Source organism: Urocitellus parryii, chromosome 7 (genome assembly GCF_045843805.1).
Source record: "Urocitellus parryii isolate mUroPar1 chromosome 7, mUroPar1.hap1, whole genome shotgun sequence".
NCBI classification, from domain to species: Eukaryota; Metazoa; Chordata; class Mammalia; order Rodentia; family Sciuridae; genus Urocitellus; species Urocitellus parryii.
This window is the reverse complement of record NC_135537.1, coordinates 169228750-169246408: the sequence shown is the minus strand read 5'-3', so window position 1 is coordinate 169246408 and position 17659 is coordinate 169228750. Positions and strand designations below refer to the sequence as shown.

Genomic DNA, 17659 nt, shown 5'->3' with positions numbered 1-17659 from the left:
ATGGCACGTTGCGTGTCTCCCTCCCAACAACCGGCCTGGCGGCGGCGCGGCCACAAAACTGAGGAGGCGGAGCTGAGACCGAGTCGGGACTGCGCTCTAACTCCAGGACCAGGTACTGGGTGGCGGGGCCGCCTGGTGCGCTCCCCGGACCAGTCCTTCTCGCCCAGATACCGATTCCATCTCCTCAGGGGCGGGCCTTGGCCAAAGTGGCCATCCCTGCTCTCCCTCGCCTTCCGCCGGCCCCTTTTAACCCGCGTCCTGGGTTCCCGAAATGAGGGGCCGCTGCCCGAGAGTAGAATAGGCTTGGGCCCGACCGGGAGACGCCGGAGCGGAGTTGCGGATTAGGAGAAGCGAACTCCCGCCTTCCCTTCCCATTTACCTCTCCACCACGGGTTCCAGGTGGGGAACATAAGGCCAAATATCATTTTTGTCCTGCTCATTTTTGTTCTGCAAAGTAGCAGCAGATCCTGGTGCTCCGTCCCACACCAGAATCTCTTCCGAGGCAGGACAAGCAGCGAGTCAAGCCCCCATTAAGGACACAAGATCCGGGCGGCTCCCCGAATCGGCCAAAACGAAGAGGGATGATCATTGTCCTTTTAGTTTTTTACTTGGTTTAGTTTTGGTTTGGGGGGGTACCAGGGATTGAACCCAGGGGCACTTTACCACTAAGCCACATCCCCAGCCCTTTTTAAAATTTTATTTCGAGACAGGGTCTCGGTAAGTTGCTGAGGCTGGATTTGAACTCGCATTCCGGTCTCAGCCTCCCAAACCAATGGGATTACAGGCGTGCCCACTGTTCCCGGCTTCTTTTTACTTTTTTAAAGAATATTTTAAACATCCACAGTAGTTTTGAGGTCGGAGGTGGGGACCTGGGGTGAGGGGAATGAGCAGGAGGGCAGGGGATAGGTTAAATAAAATTGTTCTTAGTTTTCAGGAAATAGGGAACTAACTGTACGCCCAGCTTTTGCAAAGATCCTAGCATATATATTTTAATTTGACCCTCCCCACACACACATACAGGAAAAGCCGTTGGAGTTGGTCTTCTTAAGGCGATATGTTGAAGTAGAACCGTCTTCCAATCTGTACACATTTTTTTTTTATTCTTTTCTTTTTTTGTACTTGGAATTTGGTACCCAGGGCACTCTGCCATTGACCCAAGTCTTCTTATTTTATTTTTTTTTTCATTTTAAGAGAAGGTCTTGTTAAGTTGCTGAGGAGGCTGGCCTCCTCACCTTCCACAGTAGCTGGATTGTAGGTGTGTGCAACCACACCTGGGTCAGACATTTCTCTTCAAGGACTGATTATACTTTCTAGACACACCAAAGACTTTTACCAGAAAGTTGATGGAGAATTCAAATTTGATATCTGCTTTATGTCAGGAGCTTATTATTTCACATATTAGTTACTCTGCTGAATTGGTCAAATCTGTTACACACTTTTTTTTTTTTTCTTTTTTTGTACCAAGATTGAACTCAGAGGCACTCAACCACTGAGCCACATCCCCAGCCCTATTTTGTATTTTATTTAGAGACAGAGTCTCACTGAGTTGATTAGTGCCTCCCCGGTTTCTGAGGCTGGCTTTGAACTTGTTATTCCCCTGCCTCAGCCTCCCCAGCCTCTGGGATTACAGGCATGTGCCACAACACCTGGCCTGTTGCACACTCTTTAACCCAGTTTCCTAGAGGTATTCTGGCTCAAATTCAGTGTTTTGTGATCCCAGATATGGAGGAAGTTTCAGAACCAGTGACAAAAATAGAGAATAAAGGAAAAAATAATCAGTAAATAAATTCTTTCTGGGGCTGGGACTATGGCTCTGTGGTAGAGCGCTTGCCTAGCATTGTGAGGCACTGGGTTCAGTCCTCAGCACGACATATAATACATAAATAAATAAATTAAATAAAGGTCCACTGACAACTAAAAAAAATGTTTTTTTCTGTACCATTTGGTAGCTGGTCAGCCACTTTTTGCTAATCAGTTGATGTCATTTTATCTTTGCACACCCAGTCTTGAGCTTCAGCCTAGGTTTTGCTCTCACTGTGATTTTTAACATCACAAGCTTTGGAACAGATTTCATTAGTCCTTTATCATTTGGCTATGTGACTTTGAACTAAAGTTTTCCTGAACCTTAATTTCCCAAACTATAAAATGCAGCATGGTAATATTTAATGTGAGCTGATGTCTGCAAAACATTTAGTGTCTGGTACATAGTAAGTTTGCTATAAATGTTTGCTACTTCCTATAGCACAGGATACCTGAAGTGAGTACAGAGGGACAGGACAAAGTTAGCCAGATTGAGGACAGGAGGTGGTCCCATAGGGGAAGTAGGATATCTCAAGCATTTCCTTTGGGCTTCATTTCTTTCTTTTCAAGGGCCTTACCCTAAAAGTGTTCCTTCTCAATTCTTGTTTCCCATCCTTCTGCTTTTCTCTGATTATTTTCTCCTTTGGTGAATTTCAGTCACTCTCACAGCTTCAGCTGCTGACCCCCTAAGTCCATGTAGTCATCTCTAACCTTTCAATCATCTGTCCTATTTTTCTAAGTGAATACTACAACCTATTTATTCCTGTAATATATATCTATCTGTTTAGCCTCAGTATGATTTAAGAACTTGAATTCAGCCCGATGCAGTGGTACACACCTGTAATCCCAGTGGCTCAGCAGGCTGAGGCAGGAGGATCTTGAGTTCAAAGCCAGTTCAGCAATTTAGCAAGGCACTAAGCAACTCGGTGAATCCCTGTCTCTAAGTAAAATACAAAATAGGGCTGAGGATGTGGCTAAGTTGTTGAGTGCCCCTGAGTTCAATCCCTGGTACCCCTTCCACCCCTCAAAAATAAGAACTTGAATTCATCTTTACACCCAAACTACTTTAAAAAAATTATTTATTTATGTATCTTTAGTTTTTAGGTGGACATATTATTTTGCTTTTATATGGTGCTGAGGTTGGAACCCAGTGCCTCATGCATGCTAGGCGAGCACTCTACCACTGAACCACAATCCCAGCCCTACACCCAAACTACTTCTACTCTGAACTTTTCTATTCCTGTCTTTGAAACACTATTTCTTTCCCAATCACTTGGGTGCAGACTCAAAAAGAAAAAAAAAATTGGAATGATCAGTTGTCTATAGGTAGGATGGGCTCCCCGATAAGGTGCTAAGTCTCTGGCATGGCAAGTTTTCACATAGAGATTAGATAACCATATATCCAGGATCTTGTAAAACATATTCTCCAAAGTGTAGGGAATGGGCTAAATGATGGTGTCCTTTCTAAATTACTTTATAATTTCTTTATTCTTCCTGCTCCCCTGTTCATCTCTCTTTTCTTTCTTGTTTTTTTTTTTTTTTTTTGGAGGTGGGGGCAATACTGGGGATTGAACCCAGAGGTCTCTGAGCTACACCCCAGTCCTTCTGTTTATATTTTGAGCCAAGGTCTTGCTAAGTTGTCTAGGCTGGCCTCAATTTTGTGATCCTTCTTGTCTCAGCCTCCTGCATAGCTAGAGTTACTGACATGTCACTGCACTTGGCTCATCTCTCTCTTTCTCGGTACTGGGGATTAAACCCAGGGGTGCTTACCACTGAGCTACATTCCCAGCCCCTCCACCCCCCTTTTTTTAGACAGGGTCTCGCTAAGTTGCTTAGGGTTTTGCTGAGTTTTCCTAGGCTGGTTTTGAATTTACAGTCTTCCTGCCTCTCCCTCTAGAGTCACTGGGATTAAGTGTTGTACCACCACACTGGCTTCTCTGAGTTATTTTTACCTCTCCCCTTCCCCATTCTTGTGCAGAACATTCTTTAGAATGTTTTTTGAAACAAGATTTCTCAAATGTTAGTCAATGTGATGATCCACATATCAGCATTACTACCACCTGGGAGCAGGTTAGAACTGGCAGGCCTCATTCTGAAACAAAATTTGCATTTTAGTAAAACCCCTACATGATTTGCATACACAATAAAGTTTGAGAGACACTGTTTTATACCACTGTTACACGTTTGTCATCTTTCTGTTCAAAACCTACAGTGGCTTCCTACTGCCTGCTGAATAAAATCCATACTCCAGCATGCATTGAAGGCCTATAGATTGTCCTCATATATGTGGTATTCTGCTTCTGTAACTGCCCTCACGTTAATTGGAGAGTACATGCAAGGTGTTTGCAGTATGGCAGGTACTATTGTAGAAACTGGAAGACACACACCTGTAGACAGGACAACATAAGCATTAAATAAACCAGGAGCTTATGCTAGTTCTGGCTTGGAATTCCCATGTTTATTCATTCTCTTTTCCTTTCCAGTACTGGGGATTGAACCTGGGAGTGCTTTACCACTAAGCTACATCCCCAGGCCTTTTTATTTTATTTATTATTGGGGATTGAACTCAGGGGCACTCGACCACTGAGCCACATCCTCAGTGTATTTTGTATTTTATTTAGAGACAGAGTCTCACTAAGTGGCTTAATGCCTCTATTTTGTTGAGGCTGGCTTTGAACTCACCATCCTCTTGCCTCAACTTCCCAAGCCACTGGGATTACAGGCATGTGCCACCATGCCCAGCTTTTAAATTTTTTTTTTTTATTTTTTATTTTTTTAACATTTATTTTTTAGTTTTTTTCGGCGGACACAATATCTTTGTATGTGGTGCTGAGGATCGAACCCGGGCCGCACGCATGCCAGGCGAGCGCTTGAGCCACATCCCCAGCCCCTGCCCAGCTTTTTTAAATTTTATTTTTGAAACAGTTTTACTAAGTTACTCAGGCCTTGAATTAGGGGTCCTCTTGCCTCAGCCTCCTAGTAGATGGAATGACAGGCATGTGTAGCAGAATTCCCACTTTTTTGAAGTCCTGTTTGACGTTCCAGGGTTCACTACAGTTGATAGCATTCTTCCTCTTTGCTGAACTCTATAAGAAGTTACCCATTGCTAATTTCTACTTATACATTTCCCTGTCCTACTATTTGTTTCTACCACTAATTTATAAGCTCCTTACTTTCCAGGAATGTGTCATATCTTTTTGAGTTGCTAAGGCCAGGCACCAGGGCCCTGTCAGAGGATGTACACATTTAAGGATGATGAAACTGTGTGGTTATCCTTTGAGTCCCGTCCCTCAGCATACACTCTGTGTCTTTAAGATTAGCTAGAGGTGCCACACCCAGTCTAAGTGTACAAGCTTATCCATAATAGTTATTCTTTCTATTAGTGCTCTTAATGTAAATATCACATTATTCTAGTGCTAATACTTAGAGATAGTTTGTGGAAAGTGTATAGGATTTAGTCATGCTGGTCAAGACAGGCCTCCTTTTCACTTTTCTTCAGGATATTCATAGCCTTGAATACCAGTAGAATCTTTTAAATATCATTTAAATCTGCTTTTAAGTAATGAAGTTATTTCTGGGATGGGTATAGCTTAATGGTAAAGTGCTTGCCTAGCATGTGTGAGGCCTTGTATTCAATCTCCAGCACTGCAGAATAAACAGAACTGTTTCTGTGTCTGTCCAGTAGTAATATTGCTAAAGAAAGGAAGCTATCTGTATCTGTTCACTAGGATATTCCTTTGCTCATGTTTTATGGTGTAAACTAACATGTGTGCGCGTGCATGTGTTTGCACTAGAGATTGATCCCAGGAGTGCTCTTTTACTGAGTTACATTCCCCGCCGTCCCCGCCGTTTTTAAAATTTTGAGACAGTGTCTCTAAATTGCTCAGGATGGCCTTGAATTTGCCATCTGATGCTGGGATTATAGTTGTACACATCATGCCTGGCTCAGCATAATGATTTTAATGTTATACAAAGTTTATTTGTAAAAAATGAACTAGGAAAATCCTTTAACATTTATGTAATGTATACTCTTAGTCCTTAGGTAGAGCTTCTCTCAGCCATCTCAAGTGTATATATATATGTTTTTATTAACTGTATCAAAGAAAACACATGCATGCAGTTTTAAAGATAATGGTACAATGAGCTAATAAAAGCAGTGGTCTCCTTGGAAAGAAGTATGTTAGCTTCGCTAGTCATTCCTCTTACTCTCTTCCCCTTTTATCTCACATCTCTGTCAACCAAACCTTTCCCTTCATATTATCAAACTCAAAGACATTCCAATTCTGTTCTATAACTATAATTAAGCATCATGCTTTGTCATTCCATTCTAAAACTTGAAAGCTAATAATGAATTATTATAATTTTTTAAGCATTGTTCACTAAAGAGCCAAGTGGTATTCTTCACTATAGTTCCATTGTGTTAACCTTGCCATTCAAGGTCAAGTGGATTGATCCTGCTATCTATCTATCTATTTATTTATTTATTTACAGTATTGGGCCTTGTACCCAGGGCCTCACACATGGTAGGCAAGTGTTTTACCACTGAGCTGCACCCCCAGCTCTTTCTTTATCTTATTTTGAGAGAAGGTCTCTTGAACTTATGGTTCTTCTGCCTTAGCCTCCCAAGTAGCTGAAATGAGAGGTATGTACCATGATGCCAGGCTTGAAATGAAATTTTAAAAAAATTGTGAATTGTTGTTGAATTTTGTCAGATGCTTTTTCTTCATCTGTTGAGATGATTGTATTTTCTCATTTACTTAGTTAATAAGGTAAAATTAAATTACTATTTTATTTATTTATTTTTGGCAGTACTGGGGCTTGAACTCAGGACATTCTACCACTGAACTACATCCCCACCTCCCCCATTTTATTTTATTTTATTTTTTTAGTTGTCAATAGACCTTTATTTTATTTATTTATATGCAGTGCTGAGAATCAAACCCAGGGCCTTACAGTGCTAGGCAAGCGCTCTACCACTGAGCCATAACCCCAGGCCAACATCCCGACCTTTTAAGATTTAATTTAATTTAATTATTTTAAGACAGGGGCCCACTAAGTTGCCCAGGCTGGTCTTGAACTTGCAATTCTTCTGCCTCAGCCCCCCAAATTACTGGGATTATAGGTATGCATTACTGCATTGGCTGATTATTTTTTTGATTCCTTAAAATTATTCTTTCTTTATCAGCAACTAAAAAACCACTTTTTTATATATTAATTCTTGTTTTTTTTTTTTTATTATTGTTGTTTTGGGGATCAAGTCCAGAGGTGTTCTACCACTGAGCTACATCCCCAGCCCTTTTTTTAAATTTTGAGACAGGTTTTCACTAAGTTACTGAGGCTGACCTGTCTCAGCCTCCTGAGCCACTGGAATTAACAGGCATAACCGCTGTGCCTGGTTAATTTATTCATTTTGAATGTTAAATCAGTCTTTCTTTCCTGAGATAAACCCTACTTGGTCATGGTGCATTATGTTTTTAGCCATTCTGGATATAAATTTTTAAACTATGACTGACAGATCAAATAAGATGGGATAGTGGAGAGAAGATACATTCAAGAAAGAGCAAAACTTCTTGGAAACTTTTGACTATGAATCGTTAATTTAATAAAAAATTATATTAGAACGATGTTGGGAGATTGAGGGCAGTAAGTAGGGTTGAGGAAGGTGAATAGAACTTAGTTTTCATCTACCATGATAAGAAGTTAGTAGGTTAATGTCTAAGACGGATAAGTCATAGTCATATAGACATTATTTAAGGTGGTGATAAAAAGAAAATAAATAGCCAAAAGAATTGAAGGTAATTCCTTCTGGAAACAGGTAAGTGGGAGATTGGGTCAAGAGAAATTTAAAAATTAGAGAAAACCAAATAATAACTGGCTTCTCTTTTCTCATAGCAACTGCAGAATTTCAGCCAGGCATGATGGCGTAGGACTATAATCCCAGTGATTTGGGAGTCTGAGGCAGAGGATTGCAAGTTCTAGGCCAGCCTCAGCAATTTAGCAAAACCCTATCTCAAAATAAAAAATAAAAAGGATTGGAAATGTAGCTCATTGGTAAAGTACCCCTGTGTTCAGTCCTCAGTATTAAAAAAAAGAAGAAGAAAAGAAAGAAAGAAATTTTAGAGTTTCAAGATGTACTTGACCAAAGTATATCCAAGTTTATTGTCACTCAAAATTTCTCTAAACAAATACTTAGAAGCTAGCAACTTATAGATCTAGTGTAAGTTTTTGTTAGTCAAAAGATATTTCTTTTTTTTTTTATCTTTATTTTATTTTTTATGTGGTGTTGAAGATCGAACCCAGGGCCTTGCACATGCTAAGTGAGTGCTTTACCGCTGAGCCACAATCCCAGCCCCTCAAAAGATATTTCTATGAAAGGATATTTGACTAATTCAACCTATTTCTGTTTTCCTTTTAGGTTTAAGTTTTTGAAAATAGATCTACATATTAAGAACTCATGTCTTTTCTTGTAAGTAAACCAGAGAGAATTAGGGTGAGTGTTTCCATTTTTCTGACTTTACTAGTTTTCTTGTTTAAAAAATAAAAGGTGTTTTGGCAGATGTCATAGGTGGGTTTTTTGTGTGATGCTCAGAATCATGCAGAAGTGAGGAATGTAGGAAGTAAGGTAGATGTTGTAATCTTTACTCCTGAGAGAAGAACTTGCAGGCAAGAGACACAGTATGTACTGCCAGCCTGTCTAATGGGAAAAAAATAAGAAAGTGTGAGCTGGATGCGGTGGCACACATCTATAATCCCAGCAGCTCAGGAGGTTGAGACAGGAGGATAGTGAGTTCAAAGCCAGCCTTGGCAAATCCAAGAACTAAGCAACTCAGTGAGACCCTGTCTCTAAATAAAATACAAAATAGGGCTGGGGATGTGGCTTAGTGGTTGAGTGTCCCTGAGTTTAATCCCTGGTACCAAAAAAAGAAGGAAGATAGTGTCATATTTATGAATAAATATCACTTATAAGCTAAATGACTTAAAGTAGATACTATTTTTCAATGTAGATATTGTTAACGATCTATCTTTTCCTGTTTTTTTTTTTTTAAATGGGTTAATGTGTTTTTAAAATTAGTATCAAATTATAGCCAGGTGAGGTGATTCATAATAATCCCAGCTACTTGGGAGGCTGAGGCAGGAGGATTTTTTGAACTCTTGATTTCAACCTGGACAACACATAGATAGACTCCATCTCAAAAAAAATAAATAAGTATCAAATTGCAATTACTGGGACACTTTTTTATAAGTATAATCATTATTATTAACTGAAGACTTTAAAAGTCCACATGAAAAACTTACTATACCTTAAAACTTTCTAGACTAAAATAGGTTCAAGAACAAATATTGAATTTAAGTCTTTATAAGCTCTCATAATTCCTCAAGAGTATCCTCTTTTGTTTATTATTAAGTACTTAACTTCTGAATACAGTAGTAATTATCTAAAAAATTTAACAGTGTATAAATGGTATGAGACATGATTTTACTTTTTATTAAAACAAATTATATTTTGTGGTATAGTGCATATAAGTTCTATTTATATTAAATTTATTTATGGTGTTATTTTTTAAATTGGAAAAATGATTTAGAGAAGGACAAAGAATAATTTTATAGTTTCACAATCCATGTTATGTAACTTATTTCAGAATGTTAATCTTTTTTTTTTTCCCACTAATGGGAATTGAACCCAGGGGTACTCTACATTCCCCAAACCCTTTTTTTTACTTTGAGACAGGGTCTTAGTAAATTACTGAGGCTGACCTCAAACTTGTGATCCTGCCTCAGCTTCCAGAATCACTGGTATTATAGAGGTGTACCACCAAGTCTAGCTCTTTTTCTTTTATGTTTATGTATATAAGAATAATTTATTTTTGTAAAGACTAAACATTGGTGTTAATTAAGAAGAAAAAGTATCTCTCTCCTTAGCCTAAACTCTGCTCAGCGGAAAGAATGCTTCCATGCCAAACTTTAACACTAGTCTTTAAGTGAAATACAATCTTTAATTCCATTGCTTTTAAATACGAACTACTTCTCCATTTTAACCAAGTGAAACCACTGATCAGTATAATGGAAATCTAATGCTCACTTGAAGTGGGCCAGTAAAGCAAACCATAGAGTGATCCTGCTAGTTTGGTCCTTGGGAAAATAGTAGACAATGTAAGCTTGGATGTCTTCAGAAACCCCAGTGGATAAAAGAATATGCAACTTACTGTGTTTCCTTTGCAAACTAATGGAGGCTTGTGAAGAGCTATTGTTTCATTTTTGTTTTCTATGTTTTGATTCCAGTAACACTTTTCAGATTGGCATTAATGATTCAAGTCATCTGTAAATAGATAGCTATAGAATGAGTAAGATGGAAGAAAATGTACTTTTTACATATAGGAAAGACAAAGGCATATTTCATTAGTAGTAATATATATTTATCATCTCTCAGATTTTAGGATTAGTTGACCTTTTACCTAATATTAGGTAAAGAGGAATTGAGAAAGGAATTAGTCTATTGTTTTTAGCTGATTTCAAGATTCTTTCAAACTTCTATAGAAATGTATCCTAACTATACTGCATGATTCTGGTTGTTGTTGTTGTTGTTTTGTAGTTGTGGTTTTGTTTGTCTTTCTAAAGGCTGATAGCTAATTTGTTCTGGCTTGGAAGAAATACTAATTCTCTTTGGGGTTTTCCTCTTTAGCGGTGGGTCTCGGAAAAGTTCATTGTTGAGGGCTTAAGAGATTTGGAACTATTTGGAGGTAAGTACGGTATGACACTTAGCCATCACTTCAGGATAAACATCACTATCCTTTAAATGATTAAGTCAGTTTATATATAAATTAGCAATTCTCAGTGCAAGATTTATTTGGCTCCTTTTTGAGTGTATTACTTCCCAAAGATTTGAGATCTAGTCTGACAATTGTCCTTGACCTGTCTTGATTGTTAGAAAGCCAGTATAGTATTTACTTAAAGGCAGATAAGTTTTTTTCCTAAGTGTTTGTCCTATTGAAGTACTTTATTTATTTATTTATCTATCTATTTATTTATTTATTTATGGTGTTGGGGATTGAACCCAGGGCCTTGTGCATGCAAGGCAAGCACTCTGCCAACTGAGCTATATCCCCAGCCCCTGAAGTACATATTCTTAAAAGAAAAAAAGATATTTAAAATTCTATACCATTGAAGATTCTAAAAATAAAATGATGGTTCCCAATAAAGGTAGCAATAACATAAAAGTTCTGGTTTTACTGATCCATTTAGTTGAGGCATTTTTTTTTTTTGTGGTAGAAATTATGAGACTTAGAGTATTAGAGAAAATCTATCAGGGCAAAAATATCAACTATCCTAAATGTAGATTTCAGAAGTAAAGTATATTTGCAACTTTGAGGTTTAATAGACTGAGGCATTATTCTTTGGCCATTTGTGCTAAGTGAGCCTTCTGTGCAATGATAATTTTAATTTAGGGCAAAAAAAATTGCTTTCTATAAAAATAATAGTAGTAGAGCCCCATTTTTTATGTGTGAATATCAAGATAATCTCTTAGGTTCTAATAGCAAAAGAAACAGGTTATCAGATTGAGTGCATTGGTTCACATTATCCCCAAATAGGTTAAATAATTGGAAATTGAAACGTGTTTGTTACTAGGTGGTACCTATTAATTTTTCATAAGGCATCTCAAAGAAATTCTGAAATAGTATTATTTGTGAACTTTGTCAAAGTGTTGTTTCAGACAAATGAGAATTTATTCTTTTTTTGTGTGAGTTACAAAGAGTAGAAATTAGCTACACAGTAAAGGAAAGATTAATGGAAAAAAAACATTACATTCTGGTCTGATTCTCATTTTCTTCCAATAATTAATGGTTATAAAATTGTTTAAAAGTAAACATTGGGAGCCGGGGTTTTGGCCCAGAATGCGTGAAGCACTGGGTTCAGTCCCTGGCACCACATAAAAATAAACAAATAAAATAAAGATACTGTGTCCATCTACAACTAAAAAAAAAATATTTAAAATAAATAAATAAAAATAAAAGTAAACATTAGGCCAGATGTTGTGGTGCTTACCTGTAATACCAGTGACTTGTGGAGGCTGAGGCAGATGGATCCCAAGTTCAAGGCCAGCCTCAGCAATTTAGTGACACCCTGTCTCAAAGTAAAAAATAAAAAGGGGCTGAGGAAAATAGCTTAGTGGTAGAGCATCCCCTGGGTTCAATACCCAGCACATCCCCCCCAAAATAAAAATAAAGTTAACGTTGACATTAATGAAAATCAGTTTGCAAGTGTAATTTACAATGAATTAGTTACAATATTCTAGTATAGTGACTTAAATGAATGAGTTTGGTATTTAGTGTCTTAAGTGTTGGAGCTCTTGTTGTCTTTTGACTATGCCTTAGTTTCTGATCTAAGGAATAGGAAAAGGTTTTTCTTATAGCCTGATGAATTCTGTGTTACCAAGTCTCATACAATCTCAAAATTGCCTTCTACTCTGGAAGGTTGAATTAGATTTATTTTAATCCATTCACCTGGCTTTTTACCTTGGACACTCTGACTTAAGCAACTCTTTCTGTTGTCTGTATACCAGAAAACTGATATCTAATGCAATGTCTAGTAATATAGTTAGATGCTCTAATATATCTTATGAGAAGCATTTTTCTTGGTGACTAGACTTATTCCTCGATTTTGTTTAAGATATTTAAAACTGTATAATTTAAGATAATGGCATTGTATATTACCTGAGTACTTTGTAGTTCAAAACGTTTAATGATTGTTTTCCCCAAGCTGGTGATCGAACCCAGGAGATCATGCATGCTAGGCAAGCCCTCTACCACTAAGCTGTAATCCTAGCTCCCACTTGAATGATTTTTTTTCACTTGTATGAAATGGGAAAAATCAAAAACACGTACAGAATTTGTCTAATTGAAAAGCAGAAAATTGGGCTGGGGATGTGGCTCAAGCGGTAGGGTGCTCGCCTGGCATGCGCAGGGCGCTGAGTTCGATCCTCAGCACCACATAAAAATAAAATAAAGATGTTGTGTCCACCGAAAACTAAAAAATAAATATTAAAAAATTTTAAAAAAGAAAAGCAGAAAATTATTTCAGTTGTCCTATAATTTGTTCATTTTCACTGAATAGCAGAGTGATAAAAAGCCCTTGCTTTATTTGCATTGAAAAGAGAATATATCTAACTTTGTAGAATCAAAATCAGAAATTACCCTTCATACATGTGCTTCTGTATTAAAGTACTTTTTACTTTGAAAACAAACATTGTTTTCTAGACCCTATACTTCCTAGGAAATAGCCAACCATCTCTGACTTTAAAATTAATTTTTGGAGTGCAGATATAGTGGTAGAGCAATTGTCTAACATGTGCTACACCCTGGGTTTGATTCTCAATACCATGAAAAGGAAAAAAACAAAAGAAGAAGAAGAAGAAAGAAAGAAACGAAAAGAAAATAACTTTTTAGTTTAGTATAAGACTGAAACCAGCCAATTCAAAGATTCATTGTGTGCTGATGACAAGTAAATGTATGACAGAACTGTGGCAATTGAGTCATACCCAGTAAAGAATACCCATAGAGTAGTAGCCTTGCCAAGTTTTGAAGAGTGAAAGATTTGTGTTTAAAATCCTGTCTAGCTGTAGCATTTTCACTCTGTGTGTGTGTTTGTAGCGCTGCAGGCAGTTTTGCTGTAATGACTTTTAAGTGGATTCTATTAATAAATGTAGTCCTAAGTGCAGTAATGCTGTTCTGAATGTGGGTGTGTCTTTTGCTAAACAACAAAATGCCAACAATCAATTTCTTTACTCCAGAGCAGCCTCCGGGTGACACTCGGAGAAAAGTAAGTGATTTTCTAGGCTCTCGCACCATGGCTGTTGCATGAAGATGACTTATTGTGAAAGTTTGTGTGTTTTGTTGGCTTATTATGTTAAGTTTCTGCCTCTCTATCTTTGAGCTTTATTTGTAGTATATTTCTTTTACTTGTGGGGATTCAGGTTTCACCCTGGAAGGACTTTGATGTACAGTTCGAAGAGTGAAAATGTCTCAGACACTTTTTTTCTCTTCTGATATTAAGTTCTCTTCCTAACCACCCTCCTAATTGTCCACCCCCCACCGCCCCCAAAATAAGTTTCTCCAGTCTGAATTCTGGCTGGTGATACTAAATTCTCCAATCTTAGTCTATTAATAATAGATTACAGTCCTTGAAAATAATATAAATCTCTGTCTAGATTATAAGTCAAGTCTCCTACCTTAAAAAATAAAGCCAAAATTAAAAATTTCAAAACTTATAATTTGCTTTTTCTATTGGCAAAAACTGCAAGATTTGCTCTGCTTCCTCCTCTTCTGGTTTATTTTACCTAAATAAATAGCACCAGATGAGTGCAGTGTACCAGGCTGCTTTGGAAAATGTGAGTCAGTGTCTTTAAGAAACAGTCTAAGTAGAGTTCTAACTCAGTAAGGATTACAGACTCTTGTACCTTTTGCAGGTAGCCCCAAGGTTGAATGAAGAATGATGGTGGTGACTTGGAATTTCTCTGATTAAAGCTTTGACTGTGCTCATGGAGGCTGTCAGGAGCACTTCTCTACCAGATCCAAATACTTTCTATTCAGGAGACCCAAAAAGTTCTCTTGTAGGATGATTTTTTTTCCAGAGTACTATGCCAGTTGTATATAATTTTTATATATTCAGATCTGTCAGTGTTATGCCAGAAGCTATCCTGGGTGAAACCTATGGAAAGTTGAATGTGTTCATTTGGAAGCATTTCATGAGTATTGTCTTTGTATGCTTTATTGTATTTTGTTTTAAACTGTTTAAACAAAGTTATCATTGTATGGTCATTTCTAGATGTCAGTAGTTTATGTATTTTCCTTTTTTACAGTACTGGGGTTTGAACCTGGGGTACTTTACCACTGTGCTACATCCCCAAACCTTTTTTATTTTGAGATAGGGTATGCTAAGTTGCTAGGCTGGTTTCCAACTTGTGATCATTCTTTCTGAGCCTCCAGAATAACTAGGATTATAGATGTGGGCCACCACATCTGACTTTATATATTTTTCAAATACTTGGAAATGAATAAAATGTTTTTCATGGTATAGGAAACTAAGAAGATCTTAATAGTATTGGTTTATTTGCCTGAACAGCTTGAGATTATACATCATACTAATAAAACTATGCATGCTGCATTTAAACACAATAGGCTAAATATTTCATTCTTTTTATTGATTTAGACCTTTTTTTAAGACTCAAATAGTATAATGAACTAACTTCCCTTTCTTGTGTCAATATCAAACCAGACATCTTCCTTTCATAATATTGCTTTTGTGCTGGGTGTAGTGGCACTATAATCCTAGTGACTCAGGAGGCTGAGGCAGGAGAGACCCTGTTTCAAAATAAAAAGTAAAAAGAAGTGTGGATGTAATTCAGTGGTTAAGCATTCCTAGGTTCAATTCTGGTACAAAACAAAGAACTGCCTTTCTTTTTCTTTTTCTTTTTTTTGAAGGGGAGGGTAATGGGAATTGAACACAAGGTTACTTTGTCACTTAGCTATAGCTATCACCATCCCTTTTTATTTTTTTATTTTGAGACAGGTTCTTGCAAAATTGCTAAGGTAAGCCTTAGATTTAGTCCTCCTGTCTCAGCCACCTGAGTTGCTAGGATTACAGGTGTGTGCCACCACACCCATCTTGCCTTTGTTTCTTAGTTTGTTTGCTTTCATAAGTGAAAGTTAGGCTGTCTAACTTCAGACCTAAAGAATATTCACAAAGTAGAAAGCCTCCATTTTAGGATTGTTTCTAGTGAGTTGGGGTCAGTGAGGCAGAGGAACCACAGCAATCACTAGCATAGATGATTTCATGCAATTCCCAATTGCCCATGAACTGTAATCCCAATTACCTAAAGAATTTTTCTACCGTCCTTCTTTTTCCCTCCCTCTCTTTCTTTGTGGTGCTGTGGATTGCACTTAGGGCTTCATACATGCCAGGCAAGTACTCTAGCCCTGGGCTACACCCCAGCCCAAGAATTTTATTTTCTAAAACTAACACTTTTGAATAGTTTTCTGTACTCCAGGATAGTAGAAATATTTGTCAAGTTGCTAACTAAGCACATCAATAGTTTAGTGAATGTGTTGAGGTAGCCAGCCCCAGGTTAAATGAAAAATGATGATGGTGACTGGGAATTTCTCTTTGATGAAAGCTTTGACTTGCCTTTGACTTGGTTTGTTTGTTTCCTCAAAAAGAGCACATCTTAATGTGAAGCCTAGTGAGACAGTATATTTTCTAAGTGTCCCCACATGGAAGGACATAGGTAGTAACAGTGAATTATTTGTAGTTTTTCCAAAGGCAGTTATTTACTTTTTGGTACAGGGATTGGACCCGAGGGAGCTTTGCCACTGAGCTACATCTCCCACTCTTTTTTTTTTTTTAAGAGAGAGAGAATTTTTTAATATTTATTTTTTAGTTTTTGGTGGCACAACATCTTTATTTTATTTTTATGTGGTGCTGAGGATCGAACCCAGCGCCCCGTGCATGCTAGGCGAGCGCACTACCGCTTGAGCCATATCACCAGCCCCACTTTTTTTTTTTTATTTTGAGACATGGTCTCACTAAATTGTCATAGCTGACCTCAGATTTTGATCCTTCTGCCTCAGCCTCCTGAGTTGCTGGGATTACAGGCAGAAAACCTCCTCATTTCAAACTTCGATTGAATGATTTTTGTTTTTTAAATGTGTCAAGACAGGAATGGGGATGTGGCTCAAGCGGTAGCACGCTCGCCTGGCATGCGTGTGGCCCGGGTTCGATCTCAACACCACTTACAAAGATGTTGTGTCCGCTGAAAACTAAAAAAAATAAATATTAAAAAATAATAAATAAATATGTGTCAAGACAGACAAGGTTCCTTTCTTGTGAAGCTTGGTATTCTAATGGAGAAGATTGGAAATACATAAACAAACTGCAGTGATGGCTACCATGAAGAAAGTAAAGCATGGAAAGTAATTAGGAGCCTACTTTGCCTGACAGAGTCTTCTCTGAAGAGACAACTTTTTTTTTTTTTTTTTTTTTTTGGTACCAGGGATTGAACCCAGTGCCAGGGGCACTTTACCACAGAGCCACATCCTCACCATCTCCCTTTTTTAATATCTAGAGGTAGGGTTTTGCTGAGCTGTTTAGTGCTTGCTAAAGTGCTGAGGCTGGCTTTGAACTTGTAATCCTCCTGCCTCAGTCTCCCTAGCTGCTGGGATTACAGGCATGTGCCACCACACCTGGCTTGAAGAGACAACATTTAAGTGACACCTCTATGATGAATTGAGACAGCAATGAGAAAATGGCAGGGAGAGTGGTAAGGGAAGAGATCAGAGAGGTGGGCAGAGGTCAGATCATGTGAAGAATCGTAGGCCAGAATAAGAAGTTTGGGTCTGAAAGCAACCCACTGAGTTTTCTGGTAACAGGTGACATTGATTTTATTGAGAGCAAGAGTACGTGCAGAGGCTAGAAGTTGAGAATGGGATTCTTAAAGACTGACGTAGCATCATAAACTCTAAACAAATGGGGAGTTGTCATTCCAGAGTTTGTGGTTTAGACTTCTTGCTCAAATTGCTGCTCCAATTTTCTCTTGTATCTTTCTCACTTGTGTGAAGTACGTGGCAGGTAGTAACCAGTATTTTAAGATTGTTTTAAAGACAAGATCATGGGGGCTGGAATTGTGGCTCAGTGGCGGCACACTTGCCTGGCGTGTGCAAGGCATGAGGTTCGATTCTTAGCACCACATATAAATAAATAAATAAATAAATAAATAAATAAATAAATAAAGGTTTATCGACAACTAAAATAAATAAATAAAGTTTAAAAAAAGACAAGATCATTTCAAAGAGTTACAGTGACATTAAAT

At 37.8% G+C, this 17659-nt stretch overlaps 1 protein-coding gene across 6 annotated transcripts in view; it reads left to right on the top strand.

Annotated features, from left to right (window-relative positions):
• Window positions 1-17659, top strand: part of Strada (STE20 related adaptor alpha) — a 33612-nt gene continuing 15953 nt past the window's right edge. Inside the window, exons 1-4 of one of the 6 annotated variants that reach the window (XM_077800562.1) lie at window positions 1-112; window positions 8216-8290; window positions 10481-10538; window positions 13586-13614. In XM_077800562.1, coding sequence (XP_077656688.1) covers window positions 8255-8290; window positions 10481-10538; window positions 13586-13614 — 123 coding nt within the window. In that variant the 5' untranslated portion in view covers window positions 1-112; window positions 8216-8254. Of the gene's footprint in view, window positions 113-8215; window positions 8291-10480; window positions 10539-13585; window positions 13615-17659 lie in introns of those variants that run through there. The other 5 variants (XM_026402269.2, XM_026402268.2, XM_026402271.2 and 2 more) reach the window with 5 other exon arrangements.